The sequence below is a fragment of the Natator depressus genome, chromosome 4 (assembly GCF_965152275.1).
Source record: "Natator depressus isolate rNatDep1 chromosome 4, rNatDep2.hap1, whole genome shotgun sequence".
In the NCBI taxonomy this organism is placed as follows: Eukaryota; Metazoa; Chordata; order Testudines; family Cheloniidae; genus Natator; species Natator depressus.
In genome coordinates this window covers 36,388,967-36,413,065 of record NC_134237.1, presented here as the reverse complement: position 1 = coordinate 36,413,065, position 24,099 = coordinate 36,388,967, and the positions used below count along the sequence as shown (strand labels likewise).

Genomic DNA, 24,099 nt, shown 5'->3' with positions numbered 1-24,099 from the left:
GGAGCTCTCACACACTCTGCAAAACTGTGAAAACACACCCATGATGATCTCTGTTTCCACTGAGAAGGCCTCCATGCAATCTCAGAATCTGTGACCCTGTCTACTGCTGGCACTGTGCAACAACTTCTGCGTTGATGAATCCATCTCTATAGTTGAGAAAAGCACAACTGTCTCATTGAGAGGGACATCAGAGCCGTTAGCCAGTTTTGATGTTTCATAACAGGGAAATAATGGCTGGTAAATGTTGTTGTCAATTAGGTTGATGAATTGAAACCATCACCATCCACTCCCGAAGCCAAAGACCCCAGAAGTGACATTTCTGTTGAGGACACTGTCTCCCTGAGACAAAGAGTTGATGTGTTAGAAATGGTAAGTGGCTCCAGAGGTTAGCTGATGATTTCCTGTCAAAGGACGGAAGAATCCCATGCACTGCTACAGACTAGGGACCGAGTGGCTAGGCAGCAGTTCTGCAGAAAAGGACCTAGGAGTTACAGTGGATGAGAAGCTGGATATGAGTCAGCAGTGTGCCCTTGTTGCCAAGAAGGCCAATGGCATTTTGGGATGTATACGTAGGGGCATTGCCAGCAGATCGAGGGACGTGATCATTCCCCTCCTTTCAGCATTGGTGAGGCCTCATCTGGAGTACTGTGTACAGTTTGGGGCCCCACAGTACAAGATGGATGCAGAAAAATTGGAAAGAGTCCAGCGGAAGGCAACAAAAATGATTAGGGGGCTGGAGCACATGATTTATGAGGAGAGGCTGAGAGAACTGGGATTATTTAGTCTGCAGAAGAGAAGAATAAGGGGGGATTTGATAGCTGCTTTCAACTACCTGAAAGGGGATTCCAAAGAGGATGGATCTAGACTGTTCAGTGGTACCAGATGATAGAACAAGGAGTAATGGTCTCAAGTTGCAGTGGGGGAGGTTTAGGTTGGATATTAGGAAAAACTTTTTCACTAGGAGGGTGGTGAAGCACTGGAATGGGTTACTTAAGGAGGTGGTGGAATCTCCTTCCTTAGAGGTTTTTAAGGTCAGGCTTGACCAAGCCCTGGCTGGGATGGTTTAGTGGGGGATTGGTCATGCTTTGAGCAGGGAGTTGGACTAGATGGGCTCCTGAGGTCCCTTCAACCCTGATATTCTATTATTCTATTACTGTAATTTTGATCCCCGGGAAATCTAGTCTTCATTTGAATTATTCCTCAAAATGGGCTTCAGGATACAGAGGCACCAAGCAACAGGAGTTCTCTTTCTTGAAAACAGATTTAAAAATTAAGGGCTAGTTTGAGACCTAATTTCTAGCTTTATAGAAGGAGCAGGAACAGCCCTGGGAAGGTATTGTAAATCAGGGAGTTACAGTTCTTTCTCTTGTTCCCCCTGGCTCCAGAGAGAAAGTTCCATACTGCAGCCATTCATTTTCTGCTTTTCTGACCAGTATCTTAGGGGAGGAGAATAGATCCAAGGCCATGGGGAGATCAGAAACCCTATGGAGCTCTCTCTCTCCTCTGTTTTCAGACAACTGATCCAGGCAGGCTGTGCACTAGAGCAGAGTCTGGGGCATATGTCTTCATATTCCAGCACAGCTACCTAAGGGCGAATGACAGTCTCACAGTCAGTGTTTGTTGATTGTAGTGAACTGGTGATGGAGTAGCTGAACTGACTGGAAATTATATCAAGAAATTTCCATAGTTATGAGCAATGTTGCTGATTTTTTTTTCCTTCATGTTTTTAGGGTATGAAATCCATAGAGATGATTGTTTCCCAAAAACCTGAAGAAATGAAATTAATGCTGTCTCAGCACAACAGTGAAAATAGCTCTGAGGAAGAAATCCAGGTATTTCTTGGCATCCATACTGATTCCTTCATTAGGGGAATTGGGATTTCAACAAACTGAATGATGTAGGTTAATCCTAAACAGGCGCATAGCTCCTGCAGGATCTCTGGCTTCTCAATCGTTACATGGCCTATTATTTGCCCATCATTTATTCTCAGAGCAAGAACCTTGATTAAAAAGTGCTGGCCAATAGCTTCACATTAATGGTATTAATGAGATGTCTGGTTACATTTAGAAACATTAAAAAATACATCATACAAAGTGCAGAGTGTAGGAAAATAAGCCTCACCTGGGAACTGATTCTTCTCTGCCTTGTACCCTCGAGTCATTTATACCTATGCGGAGTGAGCCAGGTCCTGGACCTCACTCCAGGCCTTCAGTGCCATTCCAACAGGATAATGGACCATAAAACTGGCCTAAAAGCCTAACTGTGGGGTCTCCTGGCATGAGGAAAACTACAAGTGGTGTAGCCTGTTCTCTTAGCCCCACACCTTATTGACAGTTCAGGCCAGGGTGCTGCTCCTTGGGAGCCATGGTTAACCAGTGTAACTTTGAGCCAGCTCAAGATGTGTAGGGAACCAAATTGGCCCCCCAAGATTGCCCTAGGATCAGATCAGGGAACTACAGATAAAGTATAAAACACTTTAGTTGCCATCTCCCTACAATTCTGAGTCAAGTGCAACTCGACCAGGCTTCAGAATTGGGGCCAGTGAGTGTAGGATGCTATTATAGCAACATCCCTGGTACATGATGTCCCGATGAGGTTCCATTTGTTTGGATGTGCTTTGTTACTGCTGCCAAGGCACAAATAGGCTCTGGCAGCAGACTGGTGACCTTCCTTGGCTATTGGATTACAGCTTTGTTTATATAAAATGAAAGATGCCTTTGGGTTGCCAGCCTGTATGTGTACCTTATGTAACAAAGATCAGGTCTCTCCCCAGCTCACTGCTCTTTAGGGCTGGAGCTGGGTGAATAATTTGCAGTAAATAATTTATTTAACTTATTTAGCCCTTTTTCTGTTTGTAAATTATCTACAAACAGACTTGGATTTTTATGAATTTCTTCGTTACTCTGAATTATTCAATGACTGGTTTAATAATTATTTCTCAAAGTGGGCTTCAGGATCCACAGACCCCAAGAAACAGGAGTGCTTTCTTGAAAACAGATTAACACATTCAGGGCTAGTTTGAAACCTAATTTCTAGCCTTATAAAAGGGGCAGGAGCAGCCCTGAGAAGAAATTGTGACTCAGTGAGTTACAGTTTTCTCTTGTTCCCCTTCACTCAAGAGGGAACAGCCACTAATTTACTGTAGCCACTAATTTACTGCTCTGACAGCCTACAGATTGTTCACAAAAGTCTTTCCCTGACTTTTAGTTTGCATATTCATTATTTGTGCTGTGTGATTGGTCACTTTAGTCACATACTATTATTTCTACTTCCTAACTTAGATGACTCCTAGTTTTCTAGATGGTAGTGCAAAAGCTTCCAAGAGAAAGTTATGTGAACACATATTTGAAGGAATAGTCACAAAACTCTAGCTACATTTTTTTATGCACAAAACTTTGCATGTGTGAATTCTTTTGGAAAGGGAATACACAAGGTTGTTTTCTGAGCCATCAGAGCAAGTTTGACAATTTGTTTCAAATGGATGGTAACAAGTACATCATCAGCAGTACATCTAAGTCTGTTCAGCACTGCATATTCATTGTTGAGTTAAAAGCTTTCTTCTTTATTGTTACCTCTAACCTTTAAGTACACAGACTAATTCAGAAAACCAGGTCATATGCTCTCCTTTTCATAACATTTGAATGTGTTATATAAAATTAATGAAGTAAATAAACTTTATTATTATTATTATTAATAATATTAATTACAATAATACCTAGCTCTTATATATGATGTACTTATAATACTTACCTCTTATGTATGTGAATGACACCAAAAAAATGGAAGCAGTTCAAAGATGAGGGACAAGAATGATTTAGTGGTATGGAAAAACTTGCATATAAGAAGAGAATGAAAAGATGAACTGTTAACTCTATGGAGGAAGTAGGTAGGAAGGGATATGATACAAATGAATGGTATAGAGTAGTTAGGTAGGGAACTTCTATTCACTTTCTCATAATACTAGAACAAGTATAGATTCAATTAAACTGAAAGGGAGCAAATGTAAAACCAATAAAAGGAAAAGCTTTTTTGCATATGTGGAATTCATTGGCATAAGATACCATTGAAGCCAAAGGCTTAGCAGGGTTCAAGAAAGGAATGGACATGTATATGGATAACAAGAACTTATAGCATTACAGTACTCAGGATTAACCAAAAAAAATTGCAAATGTTATAAAACCCTCTTGCTTCAGAGCATAAGCCAAAGTGTAAGTAATGAGGAAGAAAATTTCCCTGTGGGCAGATTATCCTAGAAATGCTGATGGAAGGATTCCAGAATATTCTTCTAAAGCAGCTGGTACTGGCCACTCTCAGAGACAAGACAGACTAATCATGAGGGTTGATGTGGGGTCTAGTCCCAGTTTATGTAATCTCTCAGTGGGGCATGAATCCTCATTCTAAATAGAAGATAGGAGTCTAGAATTCACAACCTCCTGCCTCCCAGCACAGGGCATTTCCACTAAGCCAAAAGACAGTCTAATGAGGGAAGTTCAGCAGGGAGGAGATAAGCATTTCCCTCCTTTTTTCCTCCATTTTGTCTATGTTCTGTCTGGAATCTGTGCTGTATGAAATTTTGAAGCAAGACACCAGGGGGTGTATGTGTTGTACTAAAAGCAAGCTGTGCTATGCAAACTTGAGAGAGGAAATTGTGATTGTTGACAGCTTTTGACTTGGCAAAATCTGAATAGATTTACACGAGACTCGCAAAAAGTACCTCCCTTGCCCCAGGTTTATCCCCCTGCCTGATTTTGAAGTCCCACATAAAACATGGAGTCTTTAGAGTGCTTCAAGAGTTTTTAGAATGGAAAGTGCCATGCAGATTTAACATAGATATCACTGTTCCTCCTCTTGAAGTACCGTGTGGGATTCATTCTGCTCAAGATGAAATCAGTGGAAACAGGTGCAGTCCCTATACAATGAACATGATTTTTAAAGTATGTTTTCCCTGAAATATTTACCTTTCCCATGATATTCACAATATTGCCTATACTTAGAATGGGAATTATTATGTGAAACTTAACTATATCTGGTGATAAATGCACAACTTTTAGTGGTGCCACTTTATATATTTTCCCTTGAATCTGAAATCTTAAGACCATCACATAGAGCACCCGTCTCTGAATTCTTAATAGTTGATTATTTTACTTCCTGCAGCAGGTGGCTGTAGGGGGCAATGAAGGATAGACACATATTGCAGGAATTTGTAATGCAAACATCTGTCACACTAGCAAACAGTGGATACTTATTTCTCTGCAAACAATTATTTGCTGAAATATCAAGCTGGCCATCCATTGCTACAAAACACCCATTTCCATTTATGTTACTTTCCCCTATTTTCACGTTAACTCTTTTTTTAAGAGAAGATTATAATTTTTTCCGGACTCAAAACAATTTAGGTAGCAATTGAGAGTGTACGCCTTTTTCTGCTTGAAATATATTTATTCATCATCGTTTTAGTTAAGTCTAGTTCCATTCAAGTGTGATAGCATTCTACATCTTCTAATTTCATAGAGAGCCACACTGTTCCCAGTTATCTAAAAAACACACAAGATGTCAAAAATCTACATTTAGAAACATATGTTCCATTTTGCTATTTTCAGGAGGAAAGGCATTAAGGAATTAGTTCAGATGTTTGCCAGTGTCCTTAACTAACGCAGATGGAAGTCTTTGGATAATGAGCACAAAATGTTAGTAGGTAGAGGAATATTTATTTTCTGTAAGCTGTCATTAGGGATTCATTGCAGGAGCACTGATAATATTGTAAGTGTTTGGTATTCATAGAGTAGTTCAGCGCACCTCTGCAGACATTAGGCATTTGCCATCTGCAGTGATTTTTGCAATTAGAATAGTGTTCCTTACATATCCCCAGTTTATTATGGAAGACGAATTCAACACAGTTCCTTTATACCACCTGTGGGGCTCTTGACAAGTAAATATACTACAAAGTGAAAACAGTAGGAAGATTGTAGCCCTTGTTCTGCTATCACCTCACTTAGCATTTTTCATTTTCTTGGCATGTTGAGTAGTGGCAGGCCCAGCGTAATAACAGGCAGGCAGTGTCATCTTCCTGTCACCATTCTTGGAACTGTCATTTCAGGTATGAGGAAACTGATGTCTGATAGAAAGTACATCTGGCACTACCCAATATGTTCTCTCCAGAACTGCCATGTGGATTCTGTTATCTATATCAGAAGTAGTATTGTCTCCATTTTTACAGATGAATGCAGAGAGAAGGAGAATAAGTGACTTATATAAGATCACAAAAGAAGATGGTGGCAGATCTAGGAGCTGAACATAGCTTGTTTGTTTGTTGTTTGGGGTCAAATGAAACAATTAGTTCAGACTGAAACATAACTTTGAAATTTCATTTCATTTCTGATAATTTTTAACATTTTAATAAAAAAAATTAAAGGAAATTTCAAAACAAAACGTAGTTCTCAATCAGAAAGTTTAAACATTTCATTGCAGAGCTATTGACATACTGACAATTTTTTTTTTTAATTTTTATTTTAGAGTTTGGGGGGGGTTGACTGAAAAAATAAGGCAAAATAAACATGAATTCACAAACTGTTTTGGTGGCACATTTTTCACCAAAAAAAAAGTTTCTATTGAAAAACTCTAGTCTGGAACCCAGTCTCTGACAGTGGCCAGTACTATAAGCTTCAGAGGAAGGTTCAAGAACCTACATAATGGACATTGGCAGCCCTAACTGAGCTTTGCTTTTGTGCATTTGGGTCTAATCCTCGTTATTCTTTTCAAGCAGATGGGTGTTTTCCCCAAGACATCTAACAAACCCATTGGTTCAATTCACATTTCCATTCACTTTAATGCTTTCCCCCACATTTTCATGGGGTCCACGCTGGCAGCTTGGGATACCTACAAGGTTATACTGTAATACTGAAAAGAAATAAATTGTTTCAGTTAATTTTGTTGCTTATCAAAAGAGAAAATATCTAGTAAGTGCCATCTTACAGATATTTCTCTGAGGCCCACACTACATAGCAATGCCCCATTTAGTACATTAGTGCCAAAAGCCCCTATGGATCTCATCCATGACAATGGGAAATTCGCATTGCAGTACCTGCCATATACACTCTGATAAATACAATGCTAAAATCTTATTGACTTAGAGCTTGATCCTACAAGCGCTCAGCATTCTGGCCCAGGCCAGAAAAAGGTGTAAGCTTGTGTTTAAGTGTGTGAGTGTTCCCAGTAAAGACAATGTAGCAACTCACATGTTCAAAGTTAAGCACTTGCTTAAATGTTTGTTGAAATGAGGCTCAGCACCTTTTAGGACTGAGTGTCAAAATGGTGCCATCTTCTCTACTGTCCTTAGGGTAGCATATTCAGATGCAGATACCCAAGATCTGGTGCAAATCTATTTTGCTGCCAAAGGTACAACCTGAGGCTTTAAATTTTGGGAGAGCTTTTTGCACTACGGACTGAATCAACCAGTAAGATTACATACTTATGATGGATTTAAAGGGGAACACCACAACTTCTTTCATGGTAAGAACTGGCTATAAGCCTCAGTGGCAGAGTATGGATCTGGACTGGGATCTGAGTCTAAACTTTCCCAGGATTTGTGTGTGTTTCCACCATTCCATTTGAGCCCACCTCCACTAATAACAAGCCCAAACCAAATGAACATTGAGACATTGTATGCCAGGGAGATACTTTTCAAACATTTGTATGAGGTGATGAGTGTTAAAGGTACAGATAAACTAGCTACAACACATGAGATTTCTGTCATCTTGAAAGACCTGTCAAGACCTTCAGGTAGAGAAGTATGGATTCATCCAGCTTGGAGTTTTTCTCTACAAGGTGGCATCTATGTAAAAAAATGAAATCTATCTGATGACATTTTATTCTAGAAAGTGCTATCTATCCAGAGTAAATGAATCATTTCTTTGTAATCTATTTGGTTCATCTTGAAGACATGAAAGTACACCTTGTAAATGATGATATTACTGAAAACATCTTATTATGTTGGAACTTTTGCATTCCCTCTTGATTGTATCTGATGTGAATGCCAATGTGTCCCATTTCTTGAGAATTAAGATATCTGTTTGCCATTTATAGCCTGTTATTATCAGCAGTCTTCCTGATGACTTCCTCAGAAAGGAGCATGATGTAAATTACTAATGGAACTGAAAAGTGAACATGTCAGGGAATACTGCTAGATTTGTTTTAATCAGGAATACAACAAAATATTTCTGAAAAGGTTTTGACCGCTGGAATTAATTTGACTAAATCCACAGAGGGTGCACTCAAACCAGTGTCACATAGGAATACTTAGAGGATCTACCTATTTCATCTCAACAGTCTGAAAGTACATAGAGTATGAAATATTTCTCATTGGAACAGATTGTGCCCTGATGATCTTTGGGGACTGCACAAGGAGCTCTCATCTTGCACCCATTGTGGTGTACCCCTGGGCACAGTTTAGCCCCTGTCCAATTCCAGCTGGTTGGTGGCTGTGAACTTCTACAAATACCAAAGCCATAGAAGATACCAAAGTTGCATTAGTTTAATATACTTGACTGACTGCTAAGCACAGTGAATATCTAACTTTTGCAAATGCACCTTTTCTTCCCATCTTGACTGTTACACTGCCCTCCATCACCCATACCATTTATCTCTTGATTCATATCTTGTTTACTGTCTAAATCGTAGATGGTGAGCTCTCAGGGGCAGGAACTATTTTTGTGTTATTTGTGTGTACAGCTGGTAGTAAAAATGGGGTTCCAATACCTGTTTGGGGTGCTTAGACATTACTACAGTAGAGGTAGTAATAATAATAAACAAAAATAATTGAAACATTTATAAAAGGGGGGAAAGGAGTTCTCCAGTTGTGCTATGCTTTATTTGTGACTGAGCAACACAGTGCAGTCTAAGGAATCAGCACTGTCTTGAGTATGGGGCTGTGAAGAGAATGACCACCTGAGAGGGAGCTGTACGAGTGACTATGCATGAGAAGGCAAAATTCCTCCCTCAACATCCCAGCATACAGAGGAAGTGCATATTCTCCAGCATTCCATTGAAAGGCATAGCATGCTTGTACTAGCATGTCTGTCCAGCTTGAATGGGATGGTACAGATGGGGACTGGGCCATGATACTGGGTGATTTGCATCCACAATATGCTAGGGGTTATGCAGAGACTGTGACTGTATCTGGCCCATGAGTGGCAGGTACAAGAGGGAACGAAACTTTGGCCCATAAAGAGTGCCTGAGTTCACACAATGCCATTTTGCTGCAGACTGGTGTTGTCCTGAGGCAATGCTTAGTTTAAATGGCTCATCTCCAATCATTCTATCATTTTCAGCATGAAATGAAGTGATATTCCTATTTATTTTCCTGTTTAGAAAATGTTGTTAATTTTTAGATAATATAAAAATACAAGATTCAGCAAAAAGATACCGTGATACACAATGAACCAAGAACTGAGCCTTAAAGTACAAAACTGCCATGAGAACGTGAGAAAATGGTGTAAGCATTTTCTTGTACAGCAAGAGCAGGATTATATGAAGTGAGATACTTAGCTGTTGGATTTAAATGCTGAACAACAATTTCCATCTTGTGCTTGAGAAGAGAATATCTCTGATATTTAGCAACCAAGAAGATAAAGTGGATCCAATGCTTCATAGGGCAATTGGGTAACATCTGTATTTCTCAAAGGATTTCCTAAATTAATGATAGAATTCCATATTCTTTCATTTAACCTCCTTCGTTCCTCCTCCCCCTTTTTTTGGTCACAGGAGACTTCTTATCTACTTGAGTGTGTTCGTAAATTGAATATGTCTACAGCAATGGAGTTCCAAGAAATGAAAGGCAGAATAACGCAGCTGCAAAACCACATGCTTAATTTCACAGGCCAGTTCCTCAATATGGAGGGAAGAGATGATTCTCTGATGCATTCTCTAAACTCACAGGTCTGTATTGTTTAGCAATGTATGTTTGAAGAATTTGACAAACATTTTTGCAATATAATGTTAAACCCTTTTCCAGCTTGGAAGATATTTAAATTCCACACTGACAGTGCAAAATTTATTATTGATTTTGTAAGTGTAAATTGTGGTTTACCTTGTACCCTGTCATTGTCCGGCTACATGAAAGGAGGACGGGAGACATTTGGTAAGGTTTTAATCAGGCCACAACTTTATTATTAGATGTCTGGGACTACCTGGCAGATAAAAGTCTACAGTGCAGTAACCCCATGTTCATTCAATAACTTCTCAGGACGCTTCTAGCAGCTCCTCCTCTTTTTTCATCCAGGACCCCTAGCCAATCCATTGCAGGGACCCATCCACCCCCACTCGTAGGAGAGCTAAGGTGGGCTATAAGATAGATGAGTTGATTGCCTGCCATACCAGTCATAGGAACCCCAAATCTCCCTCCCCCCAGTTCCATTCCTTTAACCAACACCTCCTTTTTAAGTTCTTTACCAAGCCATTTATCTGGTCACTTGACATCTGCCCCACACTTACATAATGAGTTGTGACATACAGCCTAACTCCCTTCATGCCACATGTCAACAAAGCCTTCTCTAAACCCACTGTGGGGAGGGGGAATAAACCCCAACTCCACCTAGGCCAATCTGGTGGTAAGGGAAAAATTCCTTCCCAGCCCCCCTAAAAGGGGTGGCGAGCGCAATGCCCACAACAGGTCTAGACTAAACCTGGTATTTCACCACCTAAAGGGGAGGGAAGGTAGATGCTACCTCAGCTTGCTCCATGCGAAAGAGGTCTTCACCGCATGGGCTACCCCTTTTAAACTCTCCCCCCAGCCATAAAGCACTGTTCTCTCCATTCAGCGACCCAGACAAATTCCCACCCACCCTGTGTGGACGCCATTATACAATCTCAGAATTATAGAAATGTAGGGCTGGAAGGAAACTTAAGAGGTCATCTAGTCCAGCGCCCTGTGCTGATGCATGACGAAAAACTTCTAGACTATCCCTGACGGGTGTTTGTCCACCCTGTTCTTAAAAACCTCCAGTGAGAGGGAGTCCACAACCTTCTTTGATATTCCAGTGCTTAACTATCCTTCTAGTTAGAAAGTTTTTCTTAATATCTAATCTTATATGCTATATGTATTTATTTATCTATATGTTAATGCTATTATGCTATAATTGGGGGTGTTTCGGTTTATTTGAGACCATGACTCTAATTTAAATAATGTCGTATTTTTCTAGTTTTTGTAAATACCCCTGTGGCAGTGTATATGTAACCCATACACCTTCTGGGTGTAGTGGTCTGTCCCATCTAGTGGCACCAAGACCACTTAGAGAGAGAGATAAAATGAGTCTGCTCTACGGCCTTAGCTAACAGCCAGTTGGCTTTTAGCTCATGCGGTAGAGGCTCATGCACTACGCTCCAAAGGCACCAGGTACGATCCCACTCACCGATGACCAGGGTCTGTCAGCATTACATGTGCACACCCCATCTTGTGTTGGGGTGGACAGTGGGTATACTGTCTACCAGACTGTCTTGGGCCTCACCATGATGAAGTTCAAGGGTCAGAGTCAAAGCAGAGGCCCTTGGGTTCTGGTCTCCATAGACTAATGGCTGGAGTCAACACAGTGACCCTTGAGTTCAGGGCAGCATGGCTAGTGACCAGAGTCAATACTGCAGCCTCTGAGTTCAGGGCAGCATAGCCCAGTGGCACGAGTCAATATAGCAGCCCTCACATATAAGGCAGTGTGGCCTAGTGTCCAATACCCAAGGGGCCACCACTTGGAGGGGTGGCTCAGGTAGAGCTCCCAATCCCACCCAACTCCACCAGGTCCCAACCCAGGGCCCTGACAGTGGTCATCCACTGAGTCAGTGGGGAACCCCACTGAAACACACTGACCTCACACTGGTGGGAGATACCACTTGCTCACCCTCCCTGGGTCACTTCCTACTGCACTTCCTGAAGCTGGAGTCCATGGGGCATCAGGATCTCTGTGCTCCTCAGTGCAGGTAATTCCCTGGGACTCCTTTGGCCACAGACCTCCAGTCTGGAACTCGGGATCTCTGGCTCCCACAGGCAAGGGCTGTGACAGCTCCTTAGCTGGACCCTTCACCAAAGGTCCTTTCTCTCCAACAGTCAGCCCTGACTGAGCAGGGCTGCTCCCTTTCATACTAGCATAGCACTTGGAGCATGCCCATTATGGTGTGAGGGGCGGAACTTCCTCCGCCCATACTGTGGGGTTAACCCCTTCTGGCCTGGTGAGGAGTATGCACACCTCATCACAACCCCATTGTACTAACAAACATCTGATATAGAGAACAATTATAGTATAACTGCATTTACCACCAAAAATGCAGAGACAATTGTACTGGGAGATCCTGTCTGTGACTTGAATTGCTGCAAAATTGTGTCTCAATTGTACAGTTCATTGTAATATGACTTTCCAGGTGGCTACTGTTACAGATGAGCCAAAATAAGAACTTTGAATAAAAAATCCATTTGAATTGTGTGGAATTCAGAATTCAACTCCCCTGATTCAAACCTAACCCAGGTTGGATCCAACACCTGAACTGGCTACTTGTATAGTGCTGGCTTGAATGTGTCTGAAATCTCAAAAGAATGACTGATCTCATGAGACTTCCTCCATTTTTTGTTAAAAACTCACACGAAGGTCTCACAGATTTTGGTAATTCAAGTCCAGAGCTGAACCTCAGACCTCTAGCTTAATTAAACTCTGGATCTAAACACTGCAAATTGGGTGAAATCTTGGTCCCGGTGAAGTCAATGGCAAAAATTCCATTGATTTCAATGGAGCCCTTGTTTCACCCATACAATTTTATTCAGCATGTCATCTTTAAAGAAGAAGCAAACTTGGAATGTACCTCTAAAAATTTAATTTGGCTGCCCATTAGATGTCAGTATTGTTCCAATGCTATTACAGTTGCTTTTCTTGCGATATAAAGAAGCTGCACCTTACAAGAGTACCTCAGAGATATATAACCTTTACAAGAACTTTCTGAATGATTGGGAATGCTTAATCCAATGGATTTTTCCTTACCTGTAACTTTTAAAATATTGCTTAAATATTTTTTCTTTAACTCTTGCAGAATCTTTCTGAGTCTAAGATGAATGTTATGGAAAAACAATTTAACAATGCCACTGAGGCTTTGAACAGCCTTCAAAACCGCCTTGAAGAGGTTAGTTTGTTAATTTTTCAGAAATAAAATATCATTTGCAACAGACAATAACTTCCTCTACCCAGTGATTTATTTGTAACATTGCTATTTAGGAGTGGAGTGTGGGGCAGGAATATATACGAAAGTCTCAACACAGCAACTGTCATCAAATATTTATGCATGCAGTGTTGTTGTAGCCATGTTCCAGGATATTAGAGAGAAGGAGGTGGGGGAGGTGATATCTTTTATTGGACCAACTTCTGTTGGTGAGAGAGACAAACTTTTGAGCTTACGCAGAGTTCTTCTTTAGGTCTGGGAAACTTAATCAGAGTGTCATAGCTAAGTACAAGGTGGAACAGATTGTTTAGCATAAGTAGTTAATACATATTCTAAGGGACCATTCAAGCTGAAGTGACCCATTAATACCACTCCAGTTATAGTGAGGAAAGTAATATTTGGACCCTGGGGTGTTACCAGAACATAAATATTCATTAATAATAATGCTTAGATATATTTTAGCGGTTATATGTTTTTTGTCTATGGATGAGGAATTATAACTTTAATTAAATCTGTATGTTTGTCTGGTCAATATTTCCTTAAGAAAGAACCCAAAACTATACTAGTAATAGCCTAGGACACTGAAACTTGAGGATATGTCTACACTGAAGAAAAAAAAAAAAGAACAAAACAAACCCTGTGGCATTGAGTCAGAGCCTGGGTCAAATGACTTGGGCTTGCAGGGCTCTTGTTATGGGACTAAAAACAGTATTAGACATTTTGGCTCTGGCTGGAGCCCTGGCTCTTAAACCCAGTGAAGGAGAGAGCCTCAGCTACAGACCAAGCGGAAATGTCTACACTGCTATTTTTAGCCCCATACTGAAAGCCCTGCAACCAAAGGCATGTGACCCAGGGTCTAAGTTTCAAGGCCACTGGTTGTTTTCTTTTTCTTTTTTTTTTCCCCCTTGCAGTACAGTTGTACCCTCAAGCTTCAGGGGCCTGGACTATTAGCAGTATAGGTTTGGATATGCATGATTTTGACCTAGCAAAAGAGTGTGACTACTTGCATGAAAACTTTCAAATGAAATGGCATGGATTATGAACCCAGGAAAAGAAAATACCATTGCTCTCTATCCAGTCCCAGCCAGTCTTTTCTTAGAATACACGGGGGATATGTTCAAAGATGCTTTTATGCAAAATGCAGGGTAATACTGAGCACTGTCTGTGACTGAACACAAGGCAGCAATTCAGTGAAATGCTTCTGTGGATGTCATAAAGCACAAAAGCCCAATTCAAGTAGAGCAGCTGAATCTCTGGGCTGAAATTGTAGCCCTTGTGTTCTGCCTAGGATGGGGGCTTGTTTTTCCAATATACCGCAGCACCATAGTGTTTCACATTTTGGATGCCAAGAGAAGGAAATGTGGATATTGTGAATGGATACTCATGACAGAGGCAGAGGATATAGAAATAAATACTGGATATTCAGGTGGCGATTTATTTTGGGTAGGGAAATTGCTCACACACACACACAGTTCCCTGTTCCCAGTACTTCACATTATGAAAGGAAGACAAACCTATAGGGAAATTTCATCAAGAGGGACAGTGGCTAAACAGGCTGTAGCCCCTCCTCCCCCATGTTCCAGCCATTGTACTTTCTGTAAAATGTCCACATGAGTGATGGTATACATAGAAAAGGAGCTGTTTCCCTAGAACATAGCAACATGTTCCCCTGGACAAATAGCATGTGCTAAGCAGAAAATGATAGTAAAGTTAAAGTTGCTTAAAGCTCTTGCTGAGTACTCTGTCCTACTGTCAGAAGAGTCAGAGTATGCAGCAGTGCAATGAATAGCAATGACTTGGCCGGCCTGGCCTGGCTGATGGAGGTATCAGAAGGGACTAATTTCAGATTAGTAATTCCTAAGGTCTGGTCTACACTATGGAGTTAGGTCGACGAAAGGCAGCTTACATCGACCTAACTATGGAAACGTCTACACTTAAATTTTGCACCTGCTGATGTAACTGCTCCACTGCACCGACTTAATGACTCCACCTCCACGAGCAGTGCAGAGTCAAGGTTGATGTCATTATGCTGACGCAGTGTCAGTGCAGATACTGTCATGTTGACTGTTACTGGCTTTCGGGAGCTATCCCACAGGGCCCCACACTGACAATACAATCAATACAAGAACTCCTGGTGAGGCCACACACTGCCAACACATGGAGCAAAGAGTAGAAAAAGCTCTTCCGCCGACATAGCACTTTCTACAGGTGGGTTTAGGTTGGTATAACTGTGTCACTCATCGGTGTGAGTGATGTAGTTATAGCGATATACCTCGGCAGCGTAGACCAGACCTTAGAGTGTTTTAGCTAAATACAACGTGGAGCAGATCAGTGCTGTATATGCACAGAAAATACACAATCCTTGCCCTGAAGGGATTAGGATGTCTAGACACACAGATGAAATCTAGGGGATGTGGATACAACATAAAGCCAATGAGTACGGTAAAGAATTAACACAACTCTGTTAGTTCCATGGATTGTAGTTTATGTTTTCATTGGAGTTGGGAAGGGAGTAGGAAAAGGACAGAAGGTGAAGAAGAATAGTCACAGCTTGTTCCCAGAGTATTTATCATAAGCAGACCGAGCTTTGCAGAATTAGCTTGTTCTGAGGATGAGGTACGTGAGTGAATTTGTTGGCTCAGATTCTGTTCCCTTATGTTGTTAAGTTTACATAAAACATATGGAGAGGGGGAGTTTCTTGCCACAAAAATAATCGATTAAATAGACCCACATGGGCCTGACAACCAGCTCACTTGGAGCCTGTGCCCGATTGTACTTAATTTCCAATAAAACAAAAGGATTTTGAAGATGTTCTCCTTTGCAGTTTAATGAAATCCAATGCAAATTTAATGAAAATATAAAGAATTACCTTCACCACTAGATGTCACTGAAGCCCTAAAGATTTTTCAGAACTTGGGGCTTGTAGCCCGTTAGCCATTGAAATTAGTTGTGCTCAAAATACAAATTCAAGACAGTGAATGTTTCAATCATTTGCATTCAGAAGCAGCAAATAATCTAGCACTATAACATATTGTCTGCAGGAAAAGGCTCAGTCCATTTGTTGCATCATGCTCACTGTAAACAAATGGGGACAGATCATCAGCAGGTATAAATTAGCCATACTTCACTGAATGGAACCACATCACAGTTGTCTCCCTTGTTGGCAGTCTGAACCAAGAGGTTAAGGACTGAATGGGCATGATGACTGTCACTTGCAGAGGTGGTCAGGATTGAGGAATACGCTGGGCCATGTAAGGAACTCCTGTTAGCCATGCTGTATTTGTTCTGTCGATAAATTAAGTCAAGGCATTCAGGTCATCACTCAGGCAGTTTAAGAGGCCTTAGTGTAAATGAGAATTGGGCTCAAAGTCTCCAGAACTTTAACCCAGCACCTTCTGTGAGCATTGAACTCATGATATAAAGATGTTTAAAGTCTACTTTTGGGTAATTCATTTTTCAAAATAAAAAGAGCCATGATACCAGCTCTCTAGACTCACTACGGTTTGATTTCTAAATAGTTTGTGCAGAAGTAGGGTCTGCTTTATAGTCACTCCAAAACTGCTCAACAGAAAAATCCCAAATAAAGTTACTATAAGTGCAGTGAGTTTCTTCATCCTATTAAACAGGTTTCACCATCAGGCTTGTTAGAATTACACAAGGAAATAGAAGTATGCCCTAGTAGTTGATGAAAGAGTCTCAGTACCTTTCACTCAGTAGTCACAACCTAGCTCTACTGCCTGAATTCAAACACTGCAAGAGGTTAATTATTCTGTTGAATGAAAGTGGGGAGTGAATTTTGTGTCTGCTAAACTTCTTTGAACTTGCTAAGAACCCTGTGGGCAAGCAATGATCCTGGGGTCTACACTGAGGTCAAGCCCATTCAGGAAGAGGTAAACCAAACAAAAATGGCAATTGTCAAACTGTAAAAGAAGAAGTACAGTAGAGTGCAACACCACTTTAATATTAATCTCTAGTGAAAGTCTGTTGAAATCAATGTAGTTACATTACAAATTTGACCACAACATTCTATTTGTATTTGATGGAATAATAAGGAATAGTTTGGGGAAAATATAATATTTAATTCTGAGAGGCAAAGTTTTCCTGATTTTTTTCACTTTTGCAGGGCACAGTCCAAATAATTTTGCATATGCATAAAAGAAGCCTTTGCATGATATGTTGTTTTAGAGTTGGTAAAGTATTTCATGGACATAATACATGGCCTATCTATTAACGGTCCTTTATTTGACAGGGATTGGATTCAGTGTTCCTCCAGATCTCTCAGCTTAAAGATGATTTCTATTTTATTGAAAACTTCTTGAACCACACAGATATGGGAAACTCAAAGTCTTATGTGTCCACATCTGAACTCTTAAAGGAAACAGAAGAAGATACACCTTCAACTCTGTCTCCATCTTCCCAAAATTATGGTGGGTCATATACCTCAGTCCAGACTAACATTTAAACCCATTATTTATACTCACTATAGAGATACATTTGGAAAGATAAAGATAAAGCAGATTGACAGGAATTGGATGAATTTCAGGCAACCTTGTATTGAGTTATTGTACATGCTGATACAATCCTTAACAGAGGAATGCACTTGGTGTTTTGAAGGAAGACAACAACGCTATAGAACGTACCAGCGTAATTTTGTTTTGCTGTACATGGGGGAGAACAAACTCTTTGATTTCCAATTGTAATTGGTTTATGACTTGAAACTTGATGTTAAATTACCCATTACATTATTTTAACTTCATAGCTACAAAATACTGTTTGTTGTTCAGCCCTTTAAAAGTATTTCACGGTATTTGTCTTAGTGACTCTAACTGGTTAACTATACATTGTATCAACGGATGTTTTCTTTTACTGATTCTAACTTTACTTCCCTTTCTGTTCTTCTATTACTCACCTAAACCTCTAATTCAACGTGGAGAGTTGTCTTGCAGAAGCCATACGGTAGCTAATTAATATCCTCCAAGTAAGAAATATACAAAATACCCCCCCACACACGCACACACACACCCAATTGCTTGAAAGAGACATAAAGATACTCAATAACTTTTCTTCATGAGCCCTATGCTTTTATTTCAGCATAAATGAGTAGTCAACACAAACAGTAAAGAAAAGAGTAACCCACCTTGGTCTGTTCCAACATGCCAGCTGGATCCATAGTTACTACTAATATCCTTCAACATACTGATCAAGAAAGTTACAAGCCACTGAATGGAAACTATGTTTCATATTTTGACCAGCATGCCAATCATCTGAATTGCCATTAGTTTCACATCAATCTGCATGTCATTATTATGAATTACAGGCCAGATCCTCAGCCATTGTAAATGGGCAGAGCTCTGTGGACTTCACTGAATCAAAGATGATTCATATCTGCTGAGAATCTGGCCCTACTGTTTTAATGCTTACTAACAGCTATTAGCAATAGCCACATACCACGTTGGATGAAGAATAAAAGAACATAGTAAGGTCAATGTCCCTAAACAATGATTTAATAACTTCAGAAAACAAGAAGAAGCTGGTGAGAGTGTACACTGGGTATAGTTGTTTTTCAGTATCAGAATTATGTCATTTAAAATAAATTATGCAACAGTTGTCTTTCTGCCATTAGTAATAATAAGTAATAAGTAATAATTTCACATGAGTTTTGATGTAATGAAAGAATTTGCTCTTATGTTCACTGTAGCACCAGTGAAAGACCCAACACACCCAGTTCTTCTGGATCATCAGACACAAGTGATGGAGCCAGAGACAGTGGAAGAGAAGCACAAAATAAACATCCCTTTCATAAAGAAACTTACAGGTGAGATCCTTGTTGTTGGAAGACATTATCTGCAATCAAGCAGAAAGAAAAAATGTCAGGAGCCTACAGGGATCCCACCTGGAAGGTATTCACCAGGGCTGAAGTTCACCCCGGACAAAAGGCACAAAAACACCTCAAAATAGGACTTACATGGTGCATAGATCTTGTGTAGGCCCTACCTCAACAAGCGTGAATTTCATTCCAGATAAGGAGGTAGCGTCTGGGAGAGTTACATCCCCAGCAGCTCTGCACAATGCAATTTTATTTTGAAGATCTATGTATTTGAGTTTCAATGAGTTAATGAGTTTCAATGCAAGACAGTGCTTAGAGTATTCCTGTAGATGGTATAAATGACCTTGAACAACAATGAAAATGTTGGTGAGGTCATATCTTTTATTGGACTAACATACTGGTGTAAGAATATTGTATATTGTGAGAATGTTGTTGTAGCTGTGTTGGATCCAGGATATTAGTTCCAATAAATTCCACAGGTCTATTATATATTGTGCAAAATATTTTATTTAATTTTACTAATTTTAAATTTGTGGCTTTTTAATTTTCTTGGTTGTTTCTTTGTTCTTGTATTATGAGAAAGGGAACATGGGCAAGTTCACTTTTGCTTCCCTACATCATTTATATTTTCAGATTTCTTTTATCATGTCACCTCTTTGTTATCTCCTTTCTATATTTATTAGATATTCCTGATTCTGATATGTTTCAGATGTCAGGGACATGACTAATAATTGGATTTGCTGACCAGGAGTCCCATTTGGGTCCCATTCCAGACATCCCATAAATATTTTGAATAAATAGGATCTTATAAACATCCAAGGATTGAGATACCATGCATATGTCTATAGAACTCATCATTCTATAATTAAGTTAATGTACATGATCCTGAAGTGGCTTTATTTTATCATATAGTAATTTATTCTCTCTCATAAGGACACTAGAAAGTAGAACAGATTCATTTATGTTCTTTTGGGGGCTGCATCAACCAGTTGCAATCAGTCATTTGCAGGAGAAAACCTGACAGCTTTGTTTTATTTTTGTTGATTGTTCTTTTGTCTAATTCAATAAACTACCTGGTGACTGGTTTGTAAAATGGAGAGGATATTTATCAGGGGAATGAAACAAAAGAGGGAAATGATAAAGATGAATCAGAAGCCATATGGATGGTGTAAATGGCTAGTGTGTTTACTAGGGTTCTTTTAACTCATCATGCATGGAGTTACCACCAGCCAGTGGATTCCACTCGACATGGGTAGAAATGCACAATCCACCTACTGCAAGGGTAGAAGAGCTGCTGCAGTAGTATTTGCTCCATTGGAGCCCCACAAGGAATTTTGGTCAAATAAATGTGCCCTATCAACAGCCTGGGCTGTGGCTATAAAACCCTAACCTTAGCAACATGGTTATCTATTGCATAATGATAACTGAAAAGAGTGATTGGCTAGAAATCCTTTGAGGCTCCACCCTTGATTTTGAATGGATTATTCTGGTGTAAATTCTAGGTGAAAATGTAAAAGATTGCACATTTTGATGTACTGTTTTGATTCAAATAGACCTCCAAGTCTTTTTCTATGGTGCCGACAAAAATGCAAATGGATACCTGACATTAACTGAGATAGAAAAGGTCCTGGGAGAAGATGCACCTCAGAAAGAGGAATTGGAAGAATTTGATGATGATAACAATAAGATGTACTCCTACCTTGAATTGAGAAAAGCCCTTGAGCTGACAGGTAAGTATTTTTTAAAAACCAATGAGGTTTATTTCTTAACTAAACTTTTTTCTCCCTTCCATCCAAACACTTCTTCCTCTTTCTGAAAGATGGAATTAGGGCTTGTCTACAGTTCAGAATTTGCTGAAATAGCTATTCTCCAATAATTACTTCAAAATTAGCCCCCATGAGGACACTTTTATTCTGGAATAATCATTGCAGAATAGCTATTATAGGCCTGGTCTACACTGTGAGGGGGGATCAATCTAAGTTATGCAACTTCAGCTATGTGAATAACAGAACTCCTTAGATAATTTGCCCTCCAAAAATCATTATGCTCATCAGGGGACAAAGATAATAGGATCCTTACTATAGTTTTTGCTTTAAGATTCTCCCTTCCAATTCTTACTGCTATAAGCATTTAATTATTTTGTTAACTGACATATAATAATAAGGATATTAAATAAAATCAGTAACACGCTCCAGGTAGTGCCATTATACCTCAGAGCTGCATGTATAGCTTGCTGCCTTTGGCCTTCTTTTTCACAACACATTGGTATCTTAGTCATGTGAATATTACAATTCTGTTGCCATTTATGATACATATGGACTACTCCTCCAACTCTTAATCAAGTGATCCTCCATCCAAAATGTTCCAAATTCCCACTGACGTCAATAGGGCTATTTATGTAAGTAGGAATTGAGGAGTTGGGCCATAATGATGCTCTAAGGCCATCCCAAAACACAAAGGTTTCCTATTCTTTCAATGTTGCTAGTTTCTGTTTATTACAAAATGATATATAGTACTACAAATTTGTCTACATTGTTCTAATAAGAATGTCTGTTATGATAACTGTCTCACATAACCGTCTCATGAAGAAATCAGGGAAAGATAGCCCAGATGAACCTAGTATAAGGTGGATGCACAACAGGTTGGAAAACCATTCCCAGATGGTAGCTATCAATGGTTCACAGTCAAGTTGGAAGAGCAAGTGGGGTCCCCCAGGGATCTGTCATAGGTTCAGTTCTACTCAGTATCTTCCTAAATGATTTAGATAATGGCATAGAGAGAACACTTACAAAGTTTGCAGATGATAGTAAGCAGGGAGGAGATGCAAGTTCTCTGGAGAACAGGATCAGACTTCAAAATCATGTCAAAATCAGAAACTGGAGAAATGGTCTAAAATAAATAGGATGAAATTCAAGAAGGACAACTGCAAAGTATTGAACTTATGAAGAACTAATCCACTGCACAAATAGAAAATGGGAGATGACTGCCTAGAAAGGAGAAAAGGATCTGGGGCTTTGTGATGGGATGTACTGGCCCCACACTGGAGAGAAAGGGGTTAAGGCAACACTCTGAGCAGCAGAAACCCTGCCCCCTCACCTCTGCTGGGCATGCTCCAACTGCTGCTGCAGTATAAAAGGGAGTTGCACAGCTCTGTCAGGGCTGACCACCAAGGAGGGAAGATGCACCTTTCTGGCTCCAGATGAGGAGCAACCAGGAGCCCAGACCAAGAGAGCAGCAGATGCTGCAACCCAGGCAGGCACCCAGGCACCCATAGAGTCCCCAGAGAGATTATAGGTATCTGCAGCACCCTGAGACCCTGAAGACACCCAGACTCAGCTACAGGAATCAAGGTAGGAAGCCCAGGGAGGGACCAGCCAGTTTCCCTGCAGTAGTCGGTGTGTTATAGGTGGATTCTATGATGACTATGTGGCAAAACCTATTGCCACTACCAGGGCCCTGGGCTGGGACCTGGTGGAGCAGAGAAGGCCTGGGTCCCCCTATGTGGCTGGCCTGTACCCCCCCCCCCCCGTTCTGGAGAGTGGCCCACCCGCCTTCTACTGCCTCTGGCCATTGGACAGTGCTTCCCTGCAGACAATGGGAGCCCTCCTCACTCTGGCCATTGGGCTGTGCTTCCCTGAAGACAAGGGGAGTCCCACTGACTCTGGCCACTGGGCCACGTGACCCTGAGACAGGGTGCAACCCTAGTGGCTGTACTGTGGGGCCATCATGCCCTTGCCCCGCCTGAGGATACTGGCCCTCTGACAGGGCTATAGTGCATCACAAACTAAATCTGAGTCCACAGTGTAATACTATTACAAAAAAAGTAAACATCATTTTGGATTCTATTAGCAGGAGTGTTGTAAGCAAAACACAAGAAGTAATTCTTCTGCTCTACTCAGCACTGATAAGGCCTCAGCTGGAGTACTGTATCCAGTTCTGGGCCCCATAGGTCAGGAAAGATGTGGACAAGTGGAGAAACTCCAGAGGACAGCAACGAAAATGATCAAAGGTCTAAAAAACATGACCTACAAAGAAAGATTGGGAAAAAAAAAACTGGATTTGTTTAGTCTGGAGAAGAGAAGACTGAGGGGGGACATGAGAAAAGTCTTCAAGAACATAAAAAGCTCTTATAAAGAAGAGGATAAATTGTTCACCTTAACCACTGAGGCCCGGACAAGAAGTAATGGGCTTAAATTGCAACAAGGGAGATTTAGGTTAGACATTAGGAAAAACTTCCTAATTTTAAGGGTAGTTAAGCACTGGAAAAAAAATTACCTAGGACATTGTGGTATCTCCCTCACTGGAGGTTTTTAAGAACTGGTTACAGAGGTATGGTCTAGATAATACTTAGTCCTGCCTCAATGCAGGGGACTGGATTAGATGACCTATCAAGGTCCCTTCCAGTCCTACATTTCTCTGATTCAGAATAGCTACATTAAGCTGAATTCACCATAAGAAAAACTTATAATTCAGACTTCTGTGTTTCAATGTGCTTAAGATATGACCCCATCTAACAGTGAATCTTTTTGTATTACAGAGTAATTAAGAAGACTAATTGCAAGGCTGAGAGATGCATGCAATGTTCTGGATCTTTATTTTATTTTACAGGAAAGAAAATCACTTACAGGTTTATTTTTTAATTGGTCATTCTTTTCGAACAGCAAAATATCAATTATATAATGATAAAATGCCCCTTATTCCAATATGCACACCATATTTACCATAGAAGCCATGTATTGCAGAATAGCTAGAGACAGAGACTTCTCAATGTTTAACTCACTTTGTAATTGTAAGTACATAGACAAAAAAGGAAGACAAAGGAAATATTATTGATCAAAATGTTTTAAAACCATGGATTTAGTATTAAAAATTGTTATGCAACTTAAGCATGTCTTTTTAAAGTTTTATTTACTTCAGTATATAACTTCTACTTTATTCTTCCTTAAGTGCTCTAACAGATAGTCGATGATTACTCGTTTACACCCCACCACCACCATCAGTTAACACCGTAATACTATTTACTTGGCATATCAAAGAGTGAAATCCTTCCACCATCCACATAATAGATCTGGGATATGGAACAG

The 24,099-nt window shown here is 40.2% G+C and overlaps 1 protein-coding gene across 1 annotated transcript in view; it reads left to right on the top strand.

Annotated features, from left to right (window-relative positions):
* LOC141985815 (uncharacterized) overlaps nucleotides 1-23,855 on the top strand; it is a 52,285-nt gene extending 28,430 nt beyond the window's left edge. The window contains exons 4-11 of the mRNA XM_074950015.1: nucleotides 259-369; nucleotides 1,731-1,832; nucleotides 9,760-9,933; nucleotides 13,063-13,152; nucleotides 17,438-17,615; nucleotides 18,887-19,003; nucleotides 20,569-20,745; nucleotides 23,553-23,855. Of these exons, the coding sequence (XP_074806116.1) occupies nucleotides 259-369; nucleotides 1,731-1,832; nucleotides 9,760-9,933; nucleotides 13,063-13,152; nucleotides 17,438-17,615; nucleotides 18,887-19,003; nucleotides 20,569-20,745; nucleotides 23,553-23,557 (954 nt within the window). The 3' untranslated portion in view covers nucleotides 23,558-23,855. The remainder of the gene's footprint in view (nucleotides 1-258; nucleotides 370-1,730; nucleotides 1,833-9,759; nucleotides 9,934-13,062; nucleotides 13,153-17,437; nucleotides 17,616-18,886; nucleotides 19,004-20,568; nucleotides 20,746-23,552) is intronic.
* The last annotated feature ends 244 nt before the right edge of the window (nucleotides 23,856-24,099 follow it).